The sequence below is a fragment of the Asterias amurensis genome, chromosome 3 (genome assembly GCF_032118995.1).
Source record: "Asterias amurensis chromosome 3, ASM3211899v1".
NCBI lineage: Eukaryota > Metazoa > Echinodermata > Asteroidea > Forcipulatida > Asteriidae > Asterias > Asterias amurensis.
The window spans coordinates 555,573-579,976 of NC_092650.1; the positions used below are offsets into that span (position 1 = coordinate 555,573).

Sequence of the window (24,404 nt, forward strand, 5' to 3'; positions counted from 1 at the left end):
TGCTGTTGTAGCTACCAGCAATTTCTATTGGTCCAAGCAGGAGGTGCTGGTAACCACAGAAGCAGTCACGTTCGTTCACTGGTATCATCGTGATGGTATGCAACTGCCGTAAAAGTTTGGTTTAGCCACAAGAGGGAGTTTTCTGTTTCGTCTGCCATCATACAGTTTTATTTGTGGTGTTTTACCGCACTGAATAGGCACAAATTTATGCGCCAAACTATAGTTATCATTTATTGTGAGCTCAAACAGTTACATTGGAATAAATGTTTTTGGTGTTGTGCAATTCGATTGTGGAAATATAACATTCTATCCGGAGCTGGGCTATGTGCTTTAACTTTGGTGGTGATACGCGCGCGTTAAAGTTGGTCGTCCTAGTATTAGGCTTGGGAATTTGAGGAGTTAATCTGCCTAAATTTTTGTGTGTTTGTTTTATTTAAAAAAAAAACCATCAGCGTTAGTCGATTAGTGACGGTTGATAGTGTGGCGTACCCGTGTCGAGGGAGCATTTTTCTATCAAGAAAACAAAGTGAAAGGGCAAGAGCGCCCTCTCGCGCTGGTGCACTGCACTCGGCTTCCAAACGAACAACCCGTTATTTGATTTGTAAACGTTTGATTGGTCAAAATGACTATTCAGATGCGTAGGGGAGGGTCGTGCGAGTGGGGGCGGGTGGGGATGGGGCAACGTTGAAATGAATTAAACCAACAGTTTGGATTATTTGAGATGTGGTTTAATTAAAATATAATACATATGCATTATATAAGCAGACTGCTCTATAAAATCAGGCTGCGTATACATATATAGGGTTGGCCACCCCTTTTCAACTCAAACACACACATATCATGAAAATGTCCTATACAGGTAATGTTGAGTTAAATGTATTTTGACCTATAGCGGCAATCTACAGGGATTTTTTTCACATGACTTATGTTTGGCAATGTTTGAAAGTGTGCGGACTGACAAGATGTGTACCATCACACTGAATCGTGGAACAGTGAACAAAGGGCCAATGTAAATTGAACTCTAAATAAATTGAAAGTCAAGAAATTTAAATTTGCTGTTCCAAACTGCTAATTGTATTGATTATAAACTCGATACCAGTACAAGTTCAATAGAAATCATTGTTGACTCTGAGTCGAGAAGATGTTTGACAGCTTCTAAAAAACCCTGTATACATGTACCAATATTGCTTATTTCCATTGCCCAAAAGTCGACTAAGATCGACATGAACGTGATGTACACAATCCCTTGTTAGTCTGCTGCCACCTAGCGTTCCATGTCTCCTATTATTTTGTCGATGTCTCCACTATAAGGGGGTTATAAGGGAGAATGAAGTATAACGTGACCAAGACATGTGTAAAGGCAAAACAATGAAAATCAAAGTACAACAGGTTTTAGTTTTTAGTTCCAGTCTCAATCTTTTAACCACATCATCCATAGTTCCGTTGACACGTTTGAAACGAGCTAACATGTTCTACTCATTCATGTGGGGCGACGGTAAATTGTTTCAGCGAAGGGGATTGCTGTTCTGAAGGTGTGGGCTCTCAAGGATCCCTCATCCCCCTTTATACACCAAGGCGAACTCTGCTCCTTGACCATTCGTAATAAGGGAACGAGTAAAATTGAAACTGAAATCGTTGCGGAGAAGTGAAGTATTATTTTGTGGGTAGACGCCATTTTGTTTTGGCGAGTTCCCCAGTGATGTTTTCACTTTTAGACCCAACTTAACCATTATGCACAAAGTGTATCAGGAGGTCATATGATGAGTTGTTACTATTTTTGTTAATTATATGTGTCAACACTTATCATGCACACTGTTTTTTTTTTAAAGGTTAATAGTATAATACACAATACTTACAAAATAATGAGTCGGCTGTAATTTTTATGATAATTAAAATAATAATAGTATTTACACGGTAATAAAAATTATCTTTTATGCTTCGTCCTGTGTTTAGGAGATTGTGCCCCCGGTTTGTGTTTCCCCTAACGCTAAATATTAACATGGGCTGAAGGAAGTGGATTCAATAGAGGGCGCTATCATGCCACATTTCTACACACTTCGCCGTAGAGGGACAGAATCTCCTACCACACCGGGAATACAATGCTATACGTTTTGTACAAGAATACAATATGCAACTCTACCATAATTGATCTTTTAGATTTTGATGTATTATAAAAACTAAAAGATTCTTGTCGGTGAATATAGTTATTAATTTATGACGCGTCCAACCAGGCCAAAACCAGCCACTTCTCAGAAATGAGTAAAATGTTGTATTATGGGAGACTAAGGAACGCTAGGTGGCAGCAGACCTACCAGGTTCACTTATATTGTTTACATTATTCTACGCATGTGCAAATTTCTGAGAACAATGGATTTGTAAGCCTGCTGCCACTAAGTGTCCTAAAAAGTTTCCCATTGCACCAATGATGAGAAGACCACTCAAACATCACCATGCTATCAATGGTGAAAATGCAAAAGCCACGATATCAAGGTGGTATGATGTCTTAAAGTATCTCATTTTAGAAATCAGTTAGAAATATATGTAACTTAATGATTCCTTTCACCACCGTCACAAATAATGGCTAATGTCTGCCACACTTACCATGTGGTGATCCAAATTACACGTACAATGTATGGTGATGCGTGTAAATGTACACCACCACGCCTACACATGCGCACTGTGCTGTATATTACATACAGGGACATTTGCTCCCAAAATGGCGCAACCAAGATTATTTTGGTGATGGTGAATTGGATCAATAGGAAAACTCTTCTTTTCGTCTCTTGGTGAGCAAATAAAATATAGTTCTGAGTTTTGGCATGGTTTTGGCACACAGCGTCAATTTATACAGACTTTGAATAAAGAATTTGTTTCGTTCTATCGAAATCCTATAATACAGAGTAAATAAATAATAAACAATTTAACTGACTATGATAAAAGAAGGGCACATCATTGGTGTCGTCAAAGTCGCGACATAGTATTTTGAAGGCGTCAATTGATGTAAGGGGGACTTTTGGGTCGCTAGGTGACAGCATACTAACCAAGTAAAAACCATTGTTCTCGGCGAAGTGCACATTTTCAGAACAACGTAAACAATGTAAATTTACCTGGTAAGTCTGCTGCCACATAGCGTGCCAAAGTCACTTTCTGTAAATAATACGGAGTGATTTTTTGATAATTCTGACTTTTTATTTTGTACATTTTTTTGCGGGGGGGGGGGGGTATTGTTGTTGTTACTATTGATGTACCGTCCCTTTATCGGGTAATAAACTCCAGTTTGGCAATGTTGTGATGATCCCTGAATAGATGTCATGCTCTCGCCCCCAAGTATATGCGAGCGATTCATAGGTGTTTGCGCATGTCTCATCGATGTCAAAAGTTCACTACTCATGCGCGGTCGACAAAGCTGAGTTCCAGCGGTCGACTGGGGACGTTGGTGAGTCGGAACAGATAGTCCATGTCTTCGTGATGCCACTCAACACGGAACCTCTGGACGAGCTGGAGAAAGCAAAACGATTAAATTATTATTCATCTTTCCTTTTCCAAGGAAACTTGAAAGACTAAAAAGAATGTTTCGCAGGAGTTGAGCACAAGGCCACCGTCGCGAATTATTTATTGCGAATTTGTGACGTCAAAAATTTGTATCGCTTTCTTATTGGGTTTATTATGAATCAACGTATGCTCTTAATAGCTTACCCTCGCCATTAACAGGTAAATTTCTTGCTCGGCTAGCCTCCGTCCCACACACATTCTTGACCCGGTTCCGAACGGTAGCACAAGGAACGGATCGATGTTCTCGCAGTCTTTGTGTCCCCGAATCCAACGTTCCGGCTTGAATTGTTCCGGGTCCTTGAAATACTGGGGCATCCTTCCGGATAGACAGTGTACCCGGACTAACGTCTGCAAAAGCAAAATCACACAAGAAGTTCAATAAGATGCTTAGAACAACCAAAAGCAGAAATAGATTTAGCTGCTGCAAACTGCTTGCCAATCAAAAGGACCTCTGGTAAAAATGCAAACAAAATATTTAATGGCCTGACATTTAGACCCTCTAGAGGAGTCGTTTAAAAATTGTAAGATATTGTTTGAAAATTACTCATGTGCTACCAAGTGGTCCTGAAGCATGCACTGCAGTTAGTTGCTTGCAAGTTGCCTGTAATGGTTGTCGTTGTGTGACCAGACTATTTTACACTATAAAAGCAGAGTTGTCTGCATAAAAGCAGGTAATACCGCCCTCTTTTGACAACCGTCGTAATGTGAATAATTCAACTCTAATCAATGGTGATCGTACACTATTCCATGGAGGTAGCTCCAAGACTATAAGTAGTAACAATAATTAGTGTTTTATCCTACACAGGCTGACGTGTGATTTTGAGAACCAGGACAAGTTGTCGTTATGCTGAACTCTTCAACCGTTTCACAAAAATGAGGTAATTTAACTGTCTGACATTTGACCGGAAACTTTTGTGTTTGGGGAGGGTGTGGGTGTGTGGGCAAATGCACGAACCTTGCTGTAGGATCTTTTACATTTGAAAAATAGACCCAACATAGTTCAACTTGAATCCCACAGAGGAGTAAAGGGAATAATTTTAATAGAACAACAGCAGCAGGACCCCACAACCCCCGATCCGTGAGCGTGCGTATACGTGTGGCTTTAACACTTACATTCGCTGGTATTCTGTAACCTCGAATCGAGATGTCATGATTTGATATTCTGCTGGTTCCGTCAACGGGTGGATAAACTCTGTAGGTGGAAAAAGAGTGGGTTGGATTTGTACTTAGCAGAGACAAAATAACAATGCGGGACGTAACTGACCTGACCGTGCTTTATAACAAAATACTTTAATTGCTTCTAAAAGTATTACAAGGGTCAAAAACAATATTGCTTCATTTTTGTCATATGACATGAAGTTCATACTGGAACTATTTTTGCTGTGAAATATTTTCCCTCTGAATTGAAGTCATAGTTTAGAAAACTGTATCAGAAAACATCTCAAAAAGTGTTATAGTCCCGGTTCCCCCATATACAAAGGTAATTCACACTCCGCTATAGCAGAATAGAAAATACGTTTACAAAAAAAACATCACAAAATAGAGTGTTGTTACAGTTTTTGGTGTTTTCTTTTCTACTTAAATTCACTGAACGTAAAAAATAACAAACATTTGAAACGCGATTCTTGTCTTACGTTGTGACTTAAGTAGATCACATGGTCAATGCTCACCTCACTGTCTCTTTGACGAATGCCTTTAGGTACGGTATGTTCTGTAGAGCTTCTGCCGTAGCGGGCGTCCCTACCGGAAGCTCTCTAGAGACCTCTTCGTACAGACGCTCTTGTACTTCCGGGTTCTTTGCCAGACAGTAAAGACAGAACGCCAGAAGATTTGACGTCTAGAGAAAAACGAAGAAAAACAAATTATTTGATAAACTTCAATGCAGTAATTCCACTAGCCTGAACATCTGACGTCACTCTTCGAAGCTCGTGAAATAAACAAGATACCAATCTCGTGCGAGCGTACTTTGACATATCCATTTCACAAGGAGGATCGTGGTCAAATTCTACGTACATGTATACATAATATATAAATTACATGCATGAACATGTGCAAGTGTTACAAACATTATGAACACTGCATGCAGACGACCGAAATTGCAGCTGCTGACAAACATCATCTCGGACCAATCAAAACACAGAATGAAAGCTTATACGTCACTGCACGTTTATCCAATGAAATCACTGGTTCCGTAAAACCAGTTCATGTCTTTGATACAACCTGCGGATAAAGACAGGGGACCAGTCTGTGATACCGCAATATGACGAGTTTTTGAAGCTAGTTTTGAGTAGAACAATTTTGATTTATCATAACTGTTTAAAACTGATGCTTACCGTATCTATAGCCGCAAATAGCAAGTCGTTCGTTAGAGTGCAGATGTCTTCGAATTCAAAATTGTCCTTTGTAAGTAGATAGTTTATAACTGTGGCCTTCTGATCGCTCCCTTGTGTCTGATTGGCTGTAGGTGATGTGACGTCACGTTCTCTCATGTCGTTTATGTATTGTGTGACGTGTTCCGCTGTTTTGCTGTGAAATGAAAGCGTTGACGTCATAATAAGCCAAACACAATGTATGACCTTAGAGAATTGCACTTGACCTTAGGTAGGATTATCCTGCAAGGCTGAGTCTATTCTCGACTTAAAATTTTTGTTTTAGAGGTTACCGAAGAGTACTTATCCCTGTCCTGTACTTCAGTAAAACATTGTCTTCCTCTATATGAATGTAAAACAAATTTTTTTTTTCCAGAATCGGTGGTCACGTTTTGGGGTGAAAACAAGAAGAACATGATTATGTTTTGTCATTTGTTTTAATATGTGCATTTAAGGTTTGATTGCGGCAAGACAATGACAGAAGCGATCTTGATTTGGGGTATTCATATGGGAAAATAAACTCATAGGGTGTTAACACTTTTCCAACATGGGTGTTGCCACATTTTAACACCCTATTTTATGAGGAAAATGTTGCTTCTTTTTCGGTACCTTTTTGTGACAACCTACATGGTGTCAGTTTTAACACCAAAGTATTTTGCAGTGTACTTATAATGTGTCACGGTGTCCTAATGATATAAACTGCAAATGTTGGGTTTTTACATCAACAGAACAAACTGACTATCATCATCAGAAACTCACGTACTTATAGATATAGTCTTGCACCGCGGCAAAGTTTGCCCATGCCTTGGTCCTGATACCGTACTTGTAGAGAGGGAAGCCGAAGGTGAGGTTGCAGAGACCGGTAAAGAAGTCCATGGTGGATGAGATGAGGTTCGCTGCCTCGGAATTGGTATCTTCAGCTGTGGGGTTTAGACAACCTATTCTCTTACCCAAGATGACTGAAAAGGAGGCTGTTGATAAAGCAAATGTTCATATTTAATGATGATTATGATGATGATTCACAGCATTTGTATGGCGCCGTATACATATTTTAAAAACATTCAAAGAATTTTTTTTTTGCAGGGACATTTCTGTATCTAGTCTAGGTACCAAGCCTGACTAAGCCTGACAGTTACTTGTTCAACGGTACTTCAATAACGTATGACATGCCTTGGATGAGCTCCTGTTTTACGGACCGTTTTCCAATTTGGTCGACTTTGGCTCACAATTGCCTTCAAGTTCATGTCAATTCGTTTGAATATTGAATTGAGCACAAACTCTTACTGTAGTGCCAGTTTGTGGATTATACCCGTTTGTGGATTTAGCACTGCGTAACATTATGAAATGATTCATTAACTTACACTCCAAGGCCCATTTGTAGATTTGGCCGAGGTAGTTTGGTACCTCCCCGTTCTGGTCGCGATGTGCTGCCATGAGGTCAATAAAGTCTGTGGCACATTCCTCCATGCTAGGGATCCAAGTGGCTACACTATTTGGTTTCAGCATCACATGTTGAAGGGAGGATCTCCACGTCTTCCACTGCTCTCCTTGCCTGTTTAACAAAGAAAATTCAAACAAATCAAGGAGACGCCAATTTTTCATAATTCCTGACACAAGAGGGGGAAAACCCTTTGATTACAACCCAATGTATGTATGTATGTGACGTCATCATATAATCCAGATGTTCTCGGCCGAGTGAGGGCTGAAACAACCTTCAAGTCTGAAACTTCCAATGTCGTCACTGCATCCTTCTAGGAATCTACATGTAGTGTGGCTGGGATGGGTATGGCCAAGTCGCGAATATGTCCCAATTCGGTAAAAGCATATTCAAGCCGCAAATGTCATAGTGATATTATGATTGGCGTCTATATAGGTTACACTTGATGTGTTTGCGCGGAGTATTGAACTACCTAGCTACAGCTCCACTTACAGGTTTGCTATTCCGGCATTCTTCTTTCGGATCTTCCTATAGTGTGCCATGGGTTCCATGATAATCCGGCGCGGTGTCTTGCCCTCCATCCGGAACAAATCAGCCACGTCCTTCGGATCGAGAATGTGGACTGCTTCTGCTCCGGCAATGTTCTCTTTATATATCGGACCATACTGTTTGAACCGGTCTACTATGGCTTCGTGCATCTTCTCTAAGGAGTAGTTTCCTGTCAGCAATTTTTAAGAAGAAAATTAGCCATTGCAAACTGCTTACCAATCAATTTGATCAAATGGTATAAATGCAAACAAACAGTTAATGGCCTGAGGTTTCGACTCAGCAGTCTCGAAGGATTAAAGAAATGTTAAAGAAGTGAAAAGTTACACATACACTCCATATGCCATTGTGCTACTTAAAGATCGCATCCGACGTTTGTTTCATAAGCCGAAGGGTATTTGGGTCATTTTTAAATAGTCATCTACGTGGTTCGTCAATTGTTTTAAATGCAAACGTTCCACTTTCGGTTAACAGTTCGGTTGTGATCTTGAAATCACAAAATATTACTTGAAGTTCATTCATGGTGTGTTAAAAGTTGAATAAGTTGGAATCAAAAGCAAAATGATTAGTCGCAATTATGAGTATGATTTTTGTATAAATAGCATACCAAGTTTGGTGTAGTCTAGGAGTGACCCGAGTACGGGTAACCCTCTTGGGCCAGGCATCTCGTCGTATGGTTTGGCCGTGGACAGCGCGTTTGCCCCCGTAGTCCTAAAGCTGGTAGCGTCCACGCGTGAAGCCGGTGCCGTTAGAACGTCAGCAGATGTCCGTATGTCGTGGTTGGCTAGAGGACAGACGCCGGCTTGCGCTGCGTTCACCGGGCAGGACGTCGTGGCCATTCGGACAAGATGTACCTGTATCGGGCGTGACTCGGCTGCAGCCTTGGCGAGCTGTACCATCACGTTGCTCTGGAGTGCCGAGAACATCTTTCAAAGAGCTGTTTCAAAAGATTGGACAAACAAAATAACGTTTACTGAAACTGATGTGATGGTAAAGATGATGATTTGTGATGAATTGTGTTAGTTCTAGAAAAATCGAAATGATATATAGCTATAAAAACCTGCCCCTTACAACAACACATTCCACATCTGGAAGTCCCTCCCCCAAAGAAAAATCACACACAGAACTGACCGAAATCGAAATATGGTAACAGTTTGGCTTTCCTCTGTATCCAATCCGCTCCCAAACTGTGCAGCGTGTTTTATATAACCCCACAGGTATAAAACACACACCCATGGTTCTTCCTTCATGGTACTACAGCTGTTACTTTTCGGAATGTACCCCCTCATGGACATTATGCCCTCCGGCAAGGGGACATGATGCAGCCAGGGAGCAAGGACCGACAGGTCTTTATGCAGATTGTATTTGGGGGTGATGAAATGAACTGCTAGTTGGTTTTGCATGTTTTAAATAACTCTAAAGGCAGGAAACTAGTTTGGTAATAGTCAAAAGATAAGTATTCTCACTTGGTGTATCCAATCATTTTTATGCTTTAAAAAAAACTGTGTAAAATTTGGGCTCAGATCATCGAAATTGCAGAAATTGCAAGAAAAGAATGCCCGGAAAACATCCCTGTTGCATAGAATGGTGTGCTTTCAGATGCTCGCAAAAGGCTTCATGTCCACGTGATGGCCGACGCTGATAGTTCGCGCAAAGTAAAAAGAAAACCGTGAAAATTCGAGACATATTTTTGTGTGAATCATTATTTCTAACCATATGGATTTTATAAGAACCGGTTCCAAACGCTTTTCATTGACCAACTCGCCCGATCCAAGACAACGTGTTCCTTTAAAGATTTAAATCTTGAATCATTATGGTACGAAAATCCGCAAGTGGTTATGTACATTCTTCTATATACAGATGGTTGATGAGGTGGTTTCAACGATTCGCCATCTGATCCCAGGAAGATGTCCTTCAGCCGTCGATGCGCTGCTGGGAGTAAGGACCCTGCCCGATATCAGAATGTCGTTACACCCGTCGACTGATCACCACTTGCGCGGTATAAAACTCCAAATTAAAATTCAGTAAAAGGGGATAGGACCCTAAAACATTCCTTCACGTCCACACGCCGACAACAAAGTTCCGTCCAGCAAACCATACGCTACTCGTTAAAACACAAACCCAAGAATTCCAGCGCTCGAGAAGTGACATTGAGCTGAAATTAAGAAGTATAAGAAGTAATATAGATCTATCTGTTGACTTTTTACGGGTGAATTTAAACTATTTCAAGATCGGCTTGGTGGGGGAGGATTATTTCCCCGCCAGACGTCACCAGAGTAAGAAGCTCTGGTTCGTATTAATTAAATAATGGAATTTGTAACCTGTTCCACGTTGCAAAGTTTCAGACGTCCCTGATTGTGGTGATTCTATGATTAGTGGTATCACATCCACCTCCAAGATGCTGACCATTGCCTTATGACCTCTTACCTTGGTCAAGAGGTCATGTCCGAAGTGAGCCTGCCCGATTGTGCCGCCCTGCGATATACTGAAAGCTTGGGTGCAAGTTGATACAAAGTCACGCCCTAAAGGCTCGTGAACCCATTTAAAATTTGTCAAAAAATGTGTAACTCTGCCGAAGGTAGTTGCCATGGTTCGGTCACAGCTGGGGTGCCAATAGGGAGATTGGACGGTCAGAATGCAGCGGGTAAAGATTGATCTAGTTCGTGATATGGGACTGTGTTTTGGGGTGTCCTTGTTATTAAAATGTGAAAATATACATGATGGGAATACAATCTAGCAAGGTTTGCGGATACACCATAATATATGATACGTCATGTACATGTACTATTAGATAGATCCCTCTATATTATGAGCTATGGTGGTTCTGAGGTGTGGTTTGAGTTTTGGTTTTGCTGAGTTGTGTTGGTTTGAGTTGTGGTGGTTTTGAATTTGTTGGTTTTGAGTTGTGGTTCAACAGAGTTGTGGAGGTTCTGAGTTACGAAGCTCTAAACTCCCGGTTCATTTTCAGTGACCACCACCGTGACCGTCCAGAGAGACTTAGACACACTTAGCCATATTCTCAACTCAAGTCTCTTTCAATTTCTAATAGGAACAGACTAACAACTGGTTTGTGAAGGCAGAATACTTATTGCGAATAATTTCAGATGGACAACTTATAGCTTGACCTTAAACAACTATAATTCGAGCGTAAGACACAGCCTAGCGCAATACAAGGGCGGATGCTGCATTGCAAAAAATAAACGCCGAGTACAAAAAAGGAAAACAACTTCTGTTAAGGTTAGGCTCGATGTCAATTATCAACCCTCAGAATCCCAAACAAGACAAACAAGCAAACTCTCCCAAAGGTCAACCGCCTGAAATTCCAGCAAATCATAAAATAACTCCAATGTCCGTTATTCATTACTACTCCCCCGAGCTAGTAATATTTGGCCACGCCAAAAAAGCATGCATGGTTATTTTTCCACATTACTTCTGGCTCACTAACCCCTCTCCCCTTCTTTTGAGGGACCAAACCGGATATAAACCGCTATTTATAAAATACGAGCTATATTTGTGTTCTTTTCAGAGATTTGCCGCCAAACGGGCCCTCTAATCAGCTGCTTTTTGGCAACGATCGGCTTAAGGATTGACACCGCGGCTGGGTGTGATTGAAGCATCCGATATGCCGTCAATTCGTTGATTCTTACGGTTCACGACACGGCGATGTTGTCCACTTGGCCAACGACCCCGTCGGAATGTCAAATTGTGCAGGGTGGAATATTAAGAGAACAAAAGCAATTAAATTGCTTGTTGTTGTCGTAGTCATTGCTTTCACAATCAGCATGAGTTTCATGGCTATCATTTACTATAATCCGTTTTAAATTTCTTCTTCTTTCTTCTTTTTAAAAAATAAATTCATATTCATGACCAACGACGACGAGTGAACCATTTTTTCATCAGAAATGATATACAATTTCGTCGTGTTTTTCTGTAAATGTCATTTATTTCTGGATTACATAATTATGATCATGATGAATTGATTCTGCTTTCTCGAGGCATCCTGCTGGATGGTCCATCAGACAGCTTCGCCCAGCCTTTCCATCTTGCTCAGCAAGGCATAGTGTTCCAGGTGCCGTTCAGTTCCGTGCCTGGTTCTGAATAACTCCCACGTGATAATTGAACTAATTAACTCAAGTTTAAAACTAGAGCACTCCAATATCTCTAACCTCGATCTCAAGATTGCCACAAGATTCCGAAATCGTGCTCAATTAATTTTGTCTTTTGCTCATCGGCGAGAAGCAACATAACACCATCGACAATTTGCGGCATCCACAAACGGAGAAGTAGGTCAGAGAGATCTCTACTTCAGCCTGGCGATCGTTTATTGGCGCCCCATCACGCCCGCTACATTTAACCGTCACTAATTTCAAATTTCGATACACGGCACGTGAGGCTTCGCTACAAAACAAAGTTGGCGTGTTACACATCGCGGCGCGTTGTCGTCGAGATCGCTTCAGTGGATGTCAACGATGCTGCGTTTCATGGAAAATGAAATAAGTTTTTTAAGTAGCTATAGGAGTAGACGTCATTATAGACGTCCTATAGTTTAGATGGCCATCTATCACAATCCAGTACACCCTTGCATGAAACAGCGTGAATTGTATCCTAGTAATGGCAGTGTATACGTTACTCATTTGGAAATATAATGAAGGGAAAATAAAATTATAAAATCAACCAAGAAAACCCAAAGAATAAGACCTGACCACGCCGGGTTACAAATAAGAACAAAATAAGAATTTCGAGATGTTATGATGTTATCATTACGTGTAAAGGTCGAAGGATTTCTGTGAATGGCAAATGGGGTTTCTAAATCAAGGAAGCATCCACATCCTAAGTTTGAATTTATGATTTATAGATTACTTCCGTGTGTATTTTCTGTGTGTGTTCATCCCTTTTAATGTATGAGTTTGAAGTGATATTTCTGCCAATCATTTGAAAGTTATTTTCCCAGTACAGTTCTTTGTCTAGTTGTACTTCAGTAGGAGTCTATGACCTCATAACGTCGAATTCTGTCCCTGTTTCGCACAACTTTGGATTTGCCTTTTCAATTCAACTGTCGCTACAATTGACAAACCTTTCACGTTCAGGATACGCACCTTGCATCCAACTGAGAAGTAAAGTGCACCATCCGCCCATCCCTATTGGACTCAATCCAAGCGGGAAAATCGCCAATTAAACCGACTTAATGAGGCAAGTGGACGAAGCACCAATTTACGATTTCAACACAACAAAAAGTTTTAGCCGTGCGGAAGAAACATTGGCCACTCTGAATGCAAACTATAGAGGAGGTCCAGGGTGTAGGTGTGATTTCTTTGTGGGAATCGCTACGGACTTCAGTGTTAATCCAGCGGTAGCAGTGAGTGACCCACTACTCCAGGGCCGAGCTTTGAACCTCTGCATGCGGTAGGGTTCAACTTAAGGCCAACCGTTGATGTTGAGGTGAACCTTGTTCTCAGGTGGGAAGTACTTTTTGTGTCGTGCACAAGGCACCGGTCAGCCCCATCCCGGGCCGTTTGACGGGCGAACTGTAACCGGAAGTTTTTGTTTCTTTGGATGTATTTTTTTTGTATCAGGTGTTTGTTGTGTCAATGTTACATTTAACAGAGATGTCACAGTGTTAGGTTGAGAGGCACTTTTTGTAATGTTGAGGGAATCGCATACATGGAAGAATTATAAAGGCATTGCGTGAGACCAGCACTCATACCCTGCTGGCCGGCACTTTTTGATACACGATGAAAAATGTAGCAGGACTCAAATTGATATCAGGTAATAAATACCTTAGTCAACACATAGAGAAAGTCCAAAGTAAGCGGATTTAAGTGGCATGAGTGTTACTATAAACACTGTTGGTCCAGTAGAGGGTGATTTGTGCTATATTCCTTTGTTGTTTGTGATGGGTGATTTTAGCCTTGTATTTTGAATGTATGTTGTATTGCCCACTGAGAACTGAACTTGGTGATAGCAGAAGAATCATTATGTAAATCTCAGAGGTTCCGTCACTCACTTAATCCCTGTGATAAAGCAAGCCTGAAAAATTATCGAAATATGAAACAAAGTTCCCAATAATTGACTTTGACTCTTCCAAATAGTTTATCATTGAATGGAGATACGTTAGCTTCAGCTTCTACGAGATATATTATCCAAGTAGCGACCCGTGCCCAAATATCAACAAAAGTTAAAACTTAATCAAAATGTCCCCACTCTGGCATACTTTCCCCTGACAGGGAACTTAGCGAGATTTTGGAGAGCTGTTCCCCATATGTGAATGGTGACATTTATCATCCGACTGACCTATTTTCAACGACAAGAGCAGAGAGCTTGCGGCCCAATCCATAATCCGTTCATTCATGCACAAAATAAATTCCCGTACAATGCCAACCCACTCGCCCCTCCCGAGCTCTAATTACATCGGGTATTAAGAGCAAAATCAACACAAATCAAGTATTCCAACCTCAACACCCCCCCCCCCCACACCTCTCGTAAATTTGTTATCCTTTTGCTGAACTTGTTTGGCTCTAAGCAAAACAAGAAAGTTTCATATTAAAGTCGACACACCACTCTGTGATCAATGGATACATGCTGGATGTGAAGAGGCGCAATATGTTTTGGGGTTCAAAACGTCCATTCGAGTTGTTTACAATTTCGAATCCCTCCTCCTTTTCAAGAGTTGGCGTGCCTTTTGCAAATATACACATCGCTGTACGTTTGTGAACTACCATTAAGATGCATTAAGTAGCTTAGTTCCCAGTGTGTAGTTAGGAGGATGACCAAGAAGGAGAAAGGGTTAAAATAATGAACTTTCCGAGGAATTCATGGCCGACCACGTTTGAGGAATCGGAAGAGTTGGTGTTTGATTGTAAACTAGTCATGGGAAATTCCTGACAGTGAAGAATGTACGTTTACTACGGAATGGCCTTTAAAGCTTGGCTGCGAAACCCGCGTGACCTAAATACAAGCTGCAAACACACGCAGTATTGATTCGCTACTTGACAGTAATGCTTGACACACATTCATTATTCAACAGCATGGAGGAGATAGGGAGGGAACCAAAGATATATCCAAAGCTCTCAATATTATAATATAGCCATGAAAGAACTCTGGTTGCCGCTTATGCGAGGCCTGGGTTCGCGTGGGTAGGTTGCCAACGAGCCCAATGTTGCCCGGGGGGTTTAGAGATCCCGGCCACCCCTTTGATGTCGTGTGGAGAACACGGTGAACCAAGAGTTCATCGACTCTTTAAACCCGACCATATCAAACACTGATGATGCACACCTAGAAGTCTTACGCTGACAATGCATTTTGGAGTAGGGTTTAATTCTACCATGGTTCTACTTAACAACGAATTAACCATTTTGTGACTGGAATAGAGAGTGGGTGTGAAGTGGGTGTTAGGTTGGGACTATATTCTGTAATTGGACCACCCAAAAGTGACGAAGTCAGGAGAACCTCAAACAATAATTGTACAAACTTACGTTTAAGTCCATCACAATATTTCTATAAAGATCATTGCATTTAGCTTAGCAAAAACTTGCCGGGAACCAGTTGCACTCACTGCTCATGAAATGGCACTTTGGCTGATAAACCGTGTCCCAGCTATAATAAGCAGATTGTGACTGAGCTCATTGCTTTCTTTGTTTTAAAATCGCACTCCTGTTCGGAGGGAAGCATTAATGGAGCAGGTTTTCAAACCCATCAACATCAGCTCCAGCCAATCTTTAGATAAAAACTAACTCTGACCATTGAGGTAGAAACTCCATGGAGGTAGAAACTCCATGCTCTGACCATCATGTGTGATTGTGAACAACAACGTCTCGTTGCACTATTGCGTTCATCATACTTTCCAGAGAGCTTCCCCCCCCCCCCTTGGCCGAGGCTCTCCTTGAAAGGTTGAGTCAACCTCGCTGTTTTGGGAAGGAACAATCGATAGAGTTCGTGTACTTCTGGTGTATAGGAGGATGTTCGATTGCTTGTTAAGTGAATATCTAGCACCCCGTCACTATGACGGCACGGGAGCACGCTTCGTGAACAATCTTAGAGACACTGAAAATAAGAAGAGGAGTGAGGACCCGGGGCAAGGGTTTGATAACCGTCAAGCAGAAAACATCGTCTCGCAATATTTCTTATTAATGCAGTGATGTAGCCAACCAAACCATACGGTTGGTTTATGCTGAGGATAAACTGTTCATGGGTGAGCAGATTCGTGTGCTTTGCTTTGAGAAGTTGCATGAAATCGCCTAATGGTGTTTTTGCCCTCCCTGGTAAATGTCAAACTGACGGTATATTATGCTGTGTTTATGTTGTAGTAAAACAAACATTAACATTTAATATGATATAGCAATTTACAAACGTCCATTGTCGACAATGGTGTAATATTTGGAGAGAACTCAGCTTCATCAATAGTAACCCATATACTAACAAAAAAACCAAAAAAAAAACAACAACACTAATACAAATGAAGAAGGGGTGATCTTGAAACTATTCCTTCCCTATTTCTATTCTAAATTAAAACTTACCCGGTTGATAATTTCCTGTTTGATTATTAATGATCGCTTTGAACGGATCTGACTTACCGGGGCCCGGGGAGCGATTCGCCCCCATCCATCAACCGAACTGTCCCTTACCCAAAGAAGACAAACCCAACGATGAAGACCACGAGACCCTATGCAGCGCGTTTGAGCGATGATATCCCTGATTTTACTGACAAACCATTAATCTGAAGTCACGCTCTGTTCACATCATTACTTGGGGGGGGGGGGGTAGGGACGCAACGTCACAATTAGTTTTAAAAATTACTACTTTGAATTGGAATTCGAGGGGAAGTCCTCACACTAGAAAAGTTCATCTTACCCATTGTTGATGTATTGACCCAGTACGTTCCATGTTATGACTTCACAAAGTGGCTCATGAACTGTTGTCCCCCCGCTCCCCCACCCCTCCGCCCAAACTTAAAAGCTGATTTGATGCACTTCATACAGACCCAATGGGCCAACCTTTCTGTTTGCAATCTCATTGCAGTATATTAAACGGTTTCATTTCAACTTTTTATTTGGCCATGTGTTTTGTTAGTACTCGATCATAAACCCAATTATACAGCATAGTCCCCGTGCGCAAGAATGACTTAAAGAAACCGGAAAACCAATACATTATGCCCATAGTTCCAGCAGCTTGGCCCAGATTTCAGGAAGATACTAAAGCCTCCCACTGGACCTGGCCGCGACCCGGCCCAGGTCGCGGTTTAGTCCCACTACGTGCCCGGGGTTGAATCCACTCCGTCACCAAGCGGTGAATGACATGTATGCAATTAGGTACTTATATAATAACATCAGTGGTGAGTGGGGCGGGCCCCGTTCAGTACAGTTGAACAGGCGTTGTACAAGTACATGTTCAAGTGGGAACCTTCGACAAAAGCAAATCCTAAACCCTGTTTCCTTCAAAGTATTATTTCAGTTCCCGAACCCACATGGTAAACTAATGAACCGCCCAAATGAGAACTGTTGTTTTAAGATACCCCCCAGTCTGGCGACAACGTTGGCCCAAGTCGATTCCCGTACTTGGTAGTGAACCTGTACAAAGGTACACCAAAATGTTCAATGCGGAACCAGTTCGCTATATACAGCGTTATTTTTCCTAAACTGGATTGGAATGATTTGTCAAAAGGCCTGTCAGGTCGATTTGAAAACACGACCGGGGGATTTGTAACAAAGGGCCCCGGTACTGTGGAGGTCAGGGCACGCCTCCCCATGCCGTGGGACCAATTTAGTTTTTGTTGGTGTGTATGACATGCATTTACTGCACAGTTCCTTTCCCCTTTGTCAACCTTTTGATTGTTATATAGATTTATAATTTGTTTATAATTTTAGCCGGTGATGACGTCCACTGAGCAGTATCGTTCACAATGTCAGTTGATATCTGACAAGAAAATTTTGATTCGTGGTGTATATTTTAGAAAGTTTGTATGAAATTTTATAAAGGGGGTCAGTAGAGATTGGAACTGGGATAAACATATCATCAAGCGATAACATTCCACTGTATTGGGTGACAGGTTTGATTTTGCGAGGGAGTGGCATTCTGAATGGGTTTACGGACAGGGCTTAGGGTTGAACTGGTACCTGATGGCTACCGGCTGAAAGCTAAACATCTCAGGGGACGACATGAAGTTCGCTTAAAGTTAAAGAGGCTGCTTTGGTTTGGGAGAATGAAACAGTATAAATGTTTTTTCTCAATTAAGTTTTCACTTATCAAAGTAGAATTCCACTTAGCCATTGTACGTATCTTTAAAGTAAAAACTGTGAATTATTTGTTTTGTATTTTGATAGTTATATCTTTCTTGCTTTGCACTGCATGAAATAAAATCAGTTTGTGTTTACGAAACCCCAACAAGATCTGATGAAAATATTTCCTCGGACATTCGGCCAGTTGCTGTTTTTACCAAGTAAGTTTTTATGCCAACTGTATTGTCAGTGGAACTGTGTAATATATTTAAAGAAAATTGATTTATGCCAGTCTCCCTAGTAATGGAGTTATATCTAGCGCATCTACACTGTGCGAATAACAGATAGCTAGCGGCCCTAATACTGAATCGCATCCAGGTTGAGAATCGTGTTAAGTATGCGCATCTGTGGGTTCCCATCTTCCTATACACACACACTCCCATGCGCTCTCCTCGAGACTATTTTTAGACGGAGGGGTGATCAAGTCAAAGCCGGGTACCCGTTTATCGAGGCGAACAGGTCCATCTCATAGGGTCTTTGCACTTTTTGTGAGCTATGGAAAATATGCCACGGGTCTGTTCGAGAAGACAGGAGAATAAAGAAAGGGACTAAAAATCGGCCATCACGCAGCGATGTTGGCAAGGCGAGTGCTATGTCACGCAGAGCTCACTGTGGAGTTCACCCGCTGGCCCTGTTAATGCGCCGTTCGTGGATGCATGTATTTCCCTTAGACCTGTTCTCTGCCGGTCAGCGAAGCATGGCGGCCCTTCCTTATACTGTTAACAATCTCATGGTGAGATCCTAAATTGAATTGAGGAGACTGAGGTTGCCAATAGAACACAAAAGCTCCGTAAAGAAGGTTTTAAAAGGATCTGTTTTCCCGTCCAAAACGTGTCAGCGAGATACGTCCAAAGTTCACAAGAAGGTCCTTTCGTCATAGGTTTTGTGCCCTCATGAACATAGCCATAATAGTCAGGCGCTTAAAGGAACCACTACGCATCATCGGATAGCTCCCTCCGGTAGCACACGTAAATTCCCATCCGTCCAGGTACCATCTGCAAAGTGCGTGACGTTGTCCTTTTAGATTACCCGTGACCGAATTCTGGTTGCAGTGATGATGGAACTATGTCAGCAGAGAACTGCAAAGATAGAACACATGACAACAGAAACCAACAGCCGTAGGTTTCCCCTTAAACACTGAAGGAAACACTGCAAGAACTCCTTGTAGCCGATAGATTCTGGAAACAATGTCAAGTGGTCCTTCGTCAGGGTAGATCTCATTGAGGAACGTGAAGAGATCAAGTGCTGCTCGTTCAATTTCCGCAGTGTATATGTTATAGTTTTCTCATCGCAGTGACACGCTTGAAGCCGAAAGTTCAAAGCACAACTTAAATGACTGCGTTTATTTTGGTTAAGGAAAGTAGCAGTATGTTGAATGTGGCATTTTCTCTGTACCACGTGTCTTTGGTAGAATTTATTTTATAAAACACATTTTCGCATAATTGCCACCAAAGTTTCCTTGCAGTGCATTTATTAAGTTTGCCATCGAACAAATGCAAAGGGGAATAAGTTAATAAGAAGAATAAGTAACCTGAGCACAGTTAGCTAATCGGGGTAATACATTCTGTGTTCATGATGCGAATTGAGTAAAACTGTAACAAATTGCCTGTCCGTGTCATTTTGCTGTTTTTCAGCAGCGCACACTGCAGAGTAACGATGGGTACTAAACCAACGCCCAACGGCATTCACAACGGGTCGCGAACTCCAAGCTTCGGGGGATTACACTTGAGCCTTTTGTATGTAGGTCAAACAACGCGAGCCTTCATCGATCCAGGCGGGACCAATTCGCCCCAGCATCCGTTACCGTTCAATCTGGGGCGTTGGATTGGCTCTGGGAGGATGAAGTGAAAGAGCTTTTGATGGTCGAATCGCCTTTTTTGACTGAAGAGAAGGGCGTGTGCCAAAGGAAAGTGACTGGTGTGATCCAGCGATGAGAAAAGCCCAACTGAAACAGTTCCCCGAACACAAATATCTGAGAACTGGCTTGAAATCTTTCTTTTAATAATTAATGAGCTTTCAGATCTAAGCTTAAAGTTTTTGAATTGCCTCGTCAAACTTTCCCTGCTGCGTACACCGAATGTACGCACGCAATCTTATTGCATATTTCCACAATAAGTTACCGTTATGTAAACACGGATATTGCTATTAAAGTAAATTAAGAATACCCGATCAATGCGGATATCTACTCTGTTATATCATGGTTATACCCTCCATGGCCAACAGTTAGAGTCGAGTCCTGAAAACGACCAGAGCATCTGATGCTTATATCGCAAACCCCTCTCAGTTATAAACTTCCACCTGTCAAAGTCTAGAATCCTACTAAGTTCAAGTCAAAAAACATGCTTTATAAATTCCTCCACTTTGCCAACTTGTCTATTATATCCACTTGTTCATTGCGACCACAATAATTGGTTTTGAAAACTTGCATGTTCACGCGGGCCACGTTAGCGAGCAGTGACCGCTACCCCATGACCTTCTGACTGACCGTTGCGGCCACCATACACTGACACAACCGCGAAACCCAGCTTGTCGTAAACGTCAGCGAATCGAACTTTATGTAAACGTCACTTTAGTAAACGTCACTTGAGTAAACGTCACTTGAGTGTCTAGTTAAATCTTAAGCGACAGAACGGCTATTGGAGTAACGTATATCGCAATTTGTTATCCAATGCGCATAGTGCATATGATCATTGATTACAGTCACCGGATTTTCAAAAGTAAACTGTTGAGAACTTGTCCTCTATAAAACATGGTCACTTGTTTTAGTTAATTTTTAAGTTTCCGATATCATTATCTCATTGCTTGTTTTCCTTTGTTGCAGTCAATAAAAAACCAATCCGAAGCATCAACGAAAGAGATCTCGATCCATGATGTTGACATTGTCAGTGCACTTTGGGTGCAGGGGAATACAGCGACTTCGGTAAGTGTATTTCATTGTTATACATAGGTAGTCCATCCATAATGTAGTCCCCAATTAGACGGTGCGCATAACAACTTCCAAAAACCGTTACCCATTAGCAACAGTGAGTACTGTCACCAGAAATCTGCTCTCTGGCATAATAGAAACTCATTTGCACGGAGCAAACACGAAGCAAACAAGGGGCATGCACTCACTGCGTCGTTATAACACAATATAAAAGCCACAATGACTTTCCCTCCAATGGCAAAATACTTCAATAACTGTTTGTTTTCCAGAGAAAATTAATTCGTATTGTCTATTGTTGTCCATAAACCCACCGCACGGCCAATCCGTATGGGTAGTACAATGGCCTAACGAAAGATACCCGATTTGATTGTCCCAAACGGTAAATGCCTGACGTTGAAACAATGCAGTTACGCCACAGAGAAAGAGTTACGCCAATTAGACCCCACAACATTAACGGAACGTTAAGCCATGCTGCTTTCTTTCAACACGGAATACAACGTGTAGGCGCTAGTTGGTAACGGATGATTTATTTTAATCCACTGCTGTGGTAAACGTTTTACGGTTTTAATCTTTTTAAAAAGCGATTAGTATAACATTATTATCTATAAGTGTGTTTTCAAATCGATGTTTACTAATACTACAAAGAGCAAATAAAAACAGGTTACATTCAGGTTTAGTGCACTCTATAGCATAGCCTAGCTAGAAAAGCACAATCCAGTGAGAACACTTTTGCAGTACACACACATCAATACTGATTTTAAATGGCTAGATGTTTGTTCGAAGAGCAATATGTCCTCTTAAAGACAGAGTAGGCCTACACCTTTGGTTTTTGGAACGCTTCTCCGATTCAAACTTTAGGTCATACAAATTGATATCTTTCTATAAGCATATAAATTCGAAGCGTTCTCAAAATGCTTAATTACTATCGAAAGCAGCTATATGCTTCTAAGTGTGTATTGCCATTAAAATTAAGAGTGCTTACCAAACGTACTATGTATTCCCGTTATCGTCAGTTCCGGAATTGTTTTGCGTAAACGGTTGATTCTTTGTTGGGTTTATACAGTATTTTATGTAAGGAGTCTCAAAATAGTTAACTATCTACACACGTATCTTTTTAAATGATCTTAATGATGGCAGAGTGCAATAAACTCCCTCCGGAATTGTTCGTTGCATCCATAAAATTGTATCAAAAAAATTCCCAGAATTTTACACAGTCAGTTGTAAACTTAAAGCCATCAAGCTCACAATTTCTACAAAAAGACATGGCTTACCTTTTTCCTCTCTGACGACGTTCCGAAAAACTACAACCTCAGTTTTTGTACAATATGTTCTCCTAGTGTAGCTGCATGTACAGGAAGACGTACCCGTCGCTAAACCCAGAATCCCCTTCAGGCGAAAACCCACAAGCTCTAAAAGTAGGGTTGAATATTAAACACAGCATGCGTGCACACACATACACGGTAGCAGCTCACTCTGGCTTCTGTGTGTAGAGTGGCCGTACGCGGCGTAGGTACCGCGGTATTTATACTCAAGCTCTAGGTATCAATCACTGTTCCGACCACTGTTCCCCTGACCCACGGGTTGAGTGGCAAACAACGAAGTGGATGGATGAGTGGCAAGCGCAGGTCACACTCACAGTGACCTCAACTGCCTATATGCTTACTGTATTCAAAGCTTGACGTGAGCTTTGGTTGTACAGGCAGGCACGTGCTTTGCCTAGCCCCAGTATACGTGTACTACCGTAGTGCGTACTATACGCAACCGAAAAGCACACACCGCGCAAAGTCGTGAGGTCGTTGACCGTTCACACAACAACATGAAAAACGATGGATGAGGTTTCCGCGCCTTTTGTGGATGATCAATGCCCTTGTCCTTAGCTTTGGTTATTGATTAATTATTACAGGAAACTGAAAGCTATAGAGTACATGATCATAATCCATCTTTGTTACAAAGCTATAGTCCCGTGTTTGTGGCCATTCAATCACGTTAATCTGGTACATGTGGCTTTGGTTTTGGGGCTGGATCGAAGTGGTGCACCGTGAACTTTACCAAGAGAGAATCTCTAGAAATGCAGTAACCTTCAGAATGCTGCTACGAGGGTCAGCTTAGATCGATCAGCTCCACCACTTGTAATGTTTCCCTTCCAACAGTATTCATTGATAACATAATCACTTCTTACGTGCTTATTGTTTACATTCATATTAGCCGACGTGACTCAAATCTTATCGCCAAATTCTAGGCCATGCTTTACTTATTCTATTTCGGGAATTTGACCGAAAAAGGGTGCAACTGGTGTGCATCGTGTTTCCCATAAAACTAACTGTGTGTGACGTTGACAAATATTGTGGAGAAGTTTAATTTACGTTTTCAACGGAAGGTAAAAACAAACTATGACGAAATCTGAACAATATTGGCTGCCTTTTTCGAAAGAACCTCAACACTTCAAACAATTCGAATGAAATTAAAGTTCCATTTATAAGGGAATTTGTCATTTATTTTTGTTTAAACGAACAACTTCACGTAGGACTGTCTTTCTAGATGAGTGTTTGTGAACGGGGATCATCAGTTTAAACTGAGTCATTTTTATCTTGACCTCGTCAAAATCCCTTGCTTTTCCATCATCAATAAACACCGCAGAATCATTCCCTACATCATCATCGTGAATTGAGTTGACCAACAGACGTCGTCGACACCCGTCTACTCCGTTGCCTCTCCTGTTGGCAGCTATCATTCCACACTTAGACTGGCTTGCTCCTGGTTGTGGATGTAAAGGGTTGGGGTAGAAGCCACCTTATTATTATCTATGGAGTTTTCAGTTAGACTGGCTTGCTCCTGGTTGTGGATGTAAAGGGTTGGGGTAGAAGCCACCTTATTATTATCTATGGAGTTTTCAGTTAGACTGGCTTGCTCCTGGTTGTGGATGTAAAGGGTTGGGGTAGAAGCCACCTTATTATTATCTATGGAGTTTTCAGTTAGACTGGCTTGCTCCTGGTTGTGGATGTAAAGGGTTGGGAAAGCAGCCACCTTATCATTATCTATGGAGTTTTCAGTTAGACTGGCTTGCTCCTGGTTATGGATGTAAAGGGTTGGGGTAGCAGCCACCTTATTATTATCTATGGAGTTTTCAGTTAGACTGGCTTGCTCCTGGTTGTGGATGTAAAGGGTTGGGGTAGCAGCCAACTTATTATTATCCATGGAGTTTTCAGTTAGACTGGCTTGCTCCTGGTTGTGGATGTAAAGGGTTGGGGTAGAAGCCACCTTATTATTATCTATGGAGTTTTCAGTTAGACTGGCTTGCTCCT

General features: G+C 41.5%; 2 protein-coding genes across 3 annotated transcripts in view; one reads left to right on the forward strand and one right to left on the reverse strand.

Annotated features, from left to right (window-relative positions):
* Window positions 1–732: 732 nt before the first annotated feature.
* Window positions 733–22,606, reverse strand: LOC139934761 (cytochrome P450 10-like). Its single transcript, XM_071929168.1, has 10 exons — window positions 22,374–22,606; window positions 8,513–8,842; window positions 7,852–8,077; window positions 7,283–7,473; window positions 6,685–6,892; window positions 5,886–6,078; window positions 5,223–5,389; window positions 4,666–4,744; window positions 3,697–3,900; window positions 733–3,498 (listed from the first exon to the last, which is right to left on the reverse strand). The coding sequence occupies exons 2-10, from the start codon at window positions 8,829–8,831 to the stop codon at window positions 3,388–3,390; spliced, it is 1,698 nt and encodes a 565-aa protein (XP_071785269.1). The 5' UTR covers window positions 8,832–8,842; window positions 22,374–22,606; the 3' UTR covers window positions 733–3,387.
* Window positions 21,030–24,404, forward strand: part of LOC139934759 (kinesin-like protein KIF28) — a 60,625-nt gene continuing 57,250 nt past the window's right edge. Inside the window, exon 1 of one of the 2 annotated variants that reach the window (XM_071929163.1) lies at window positions 21,030–21,096. The gene's annotated coding sequence lies outside the window, so the exon portion shown is untranslated. The remainder of the gene's footprint in view (window positions 21,097–24,404) is intronic. The other variant, XM_071929162.1, reaches the window with a different exon arrangement.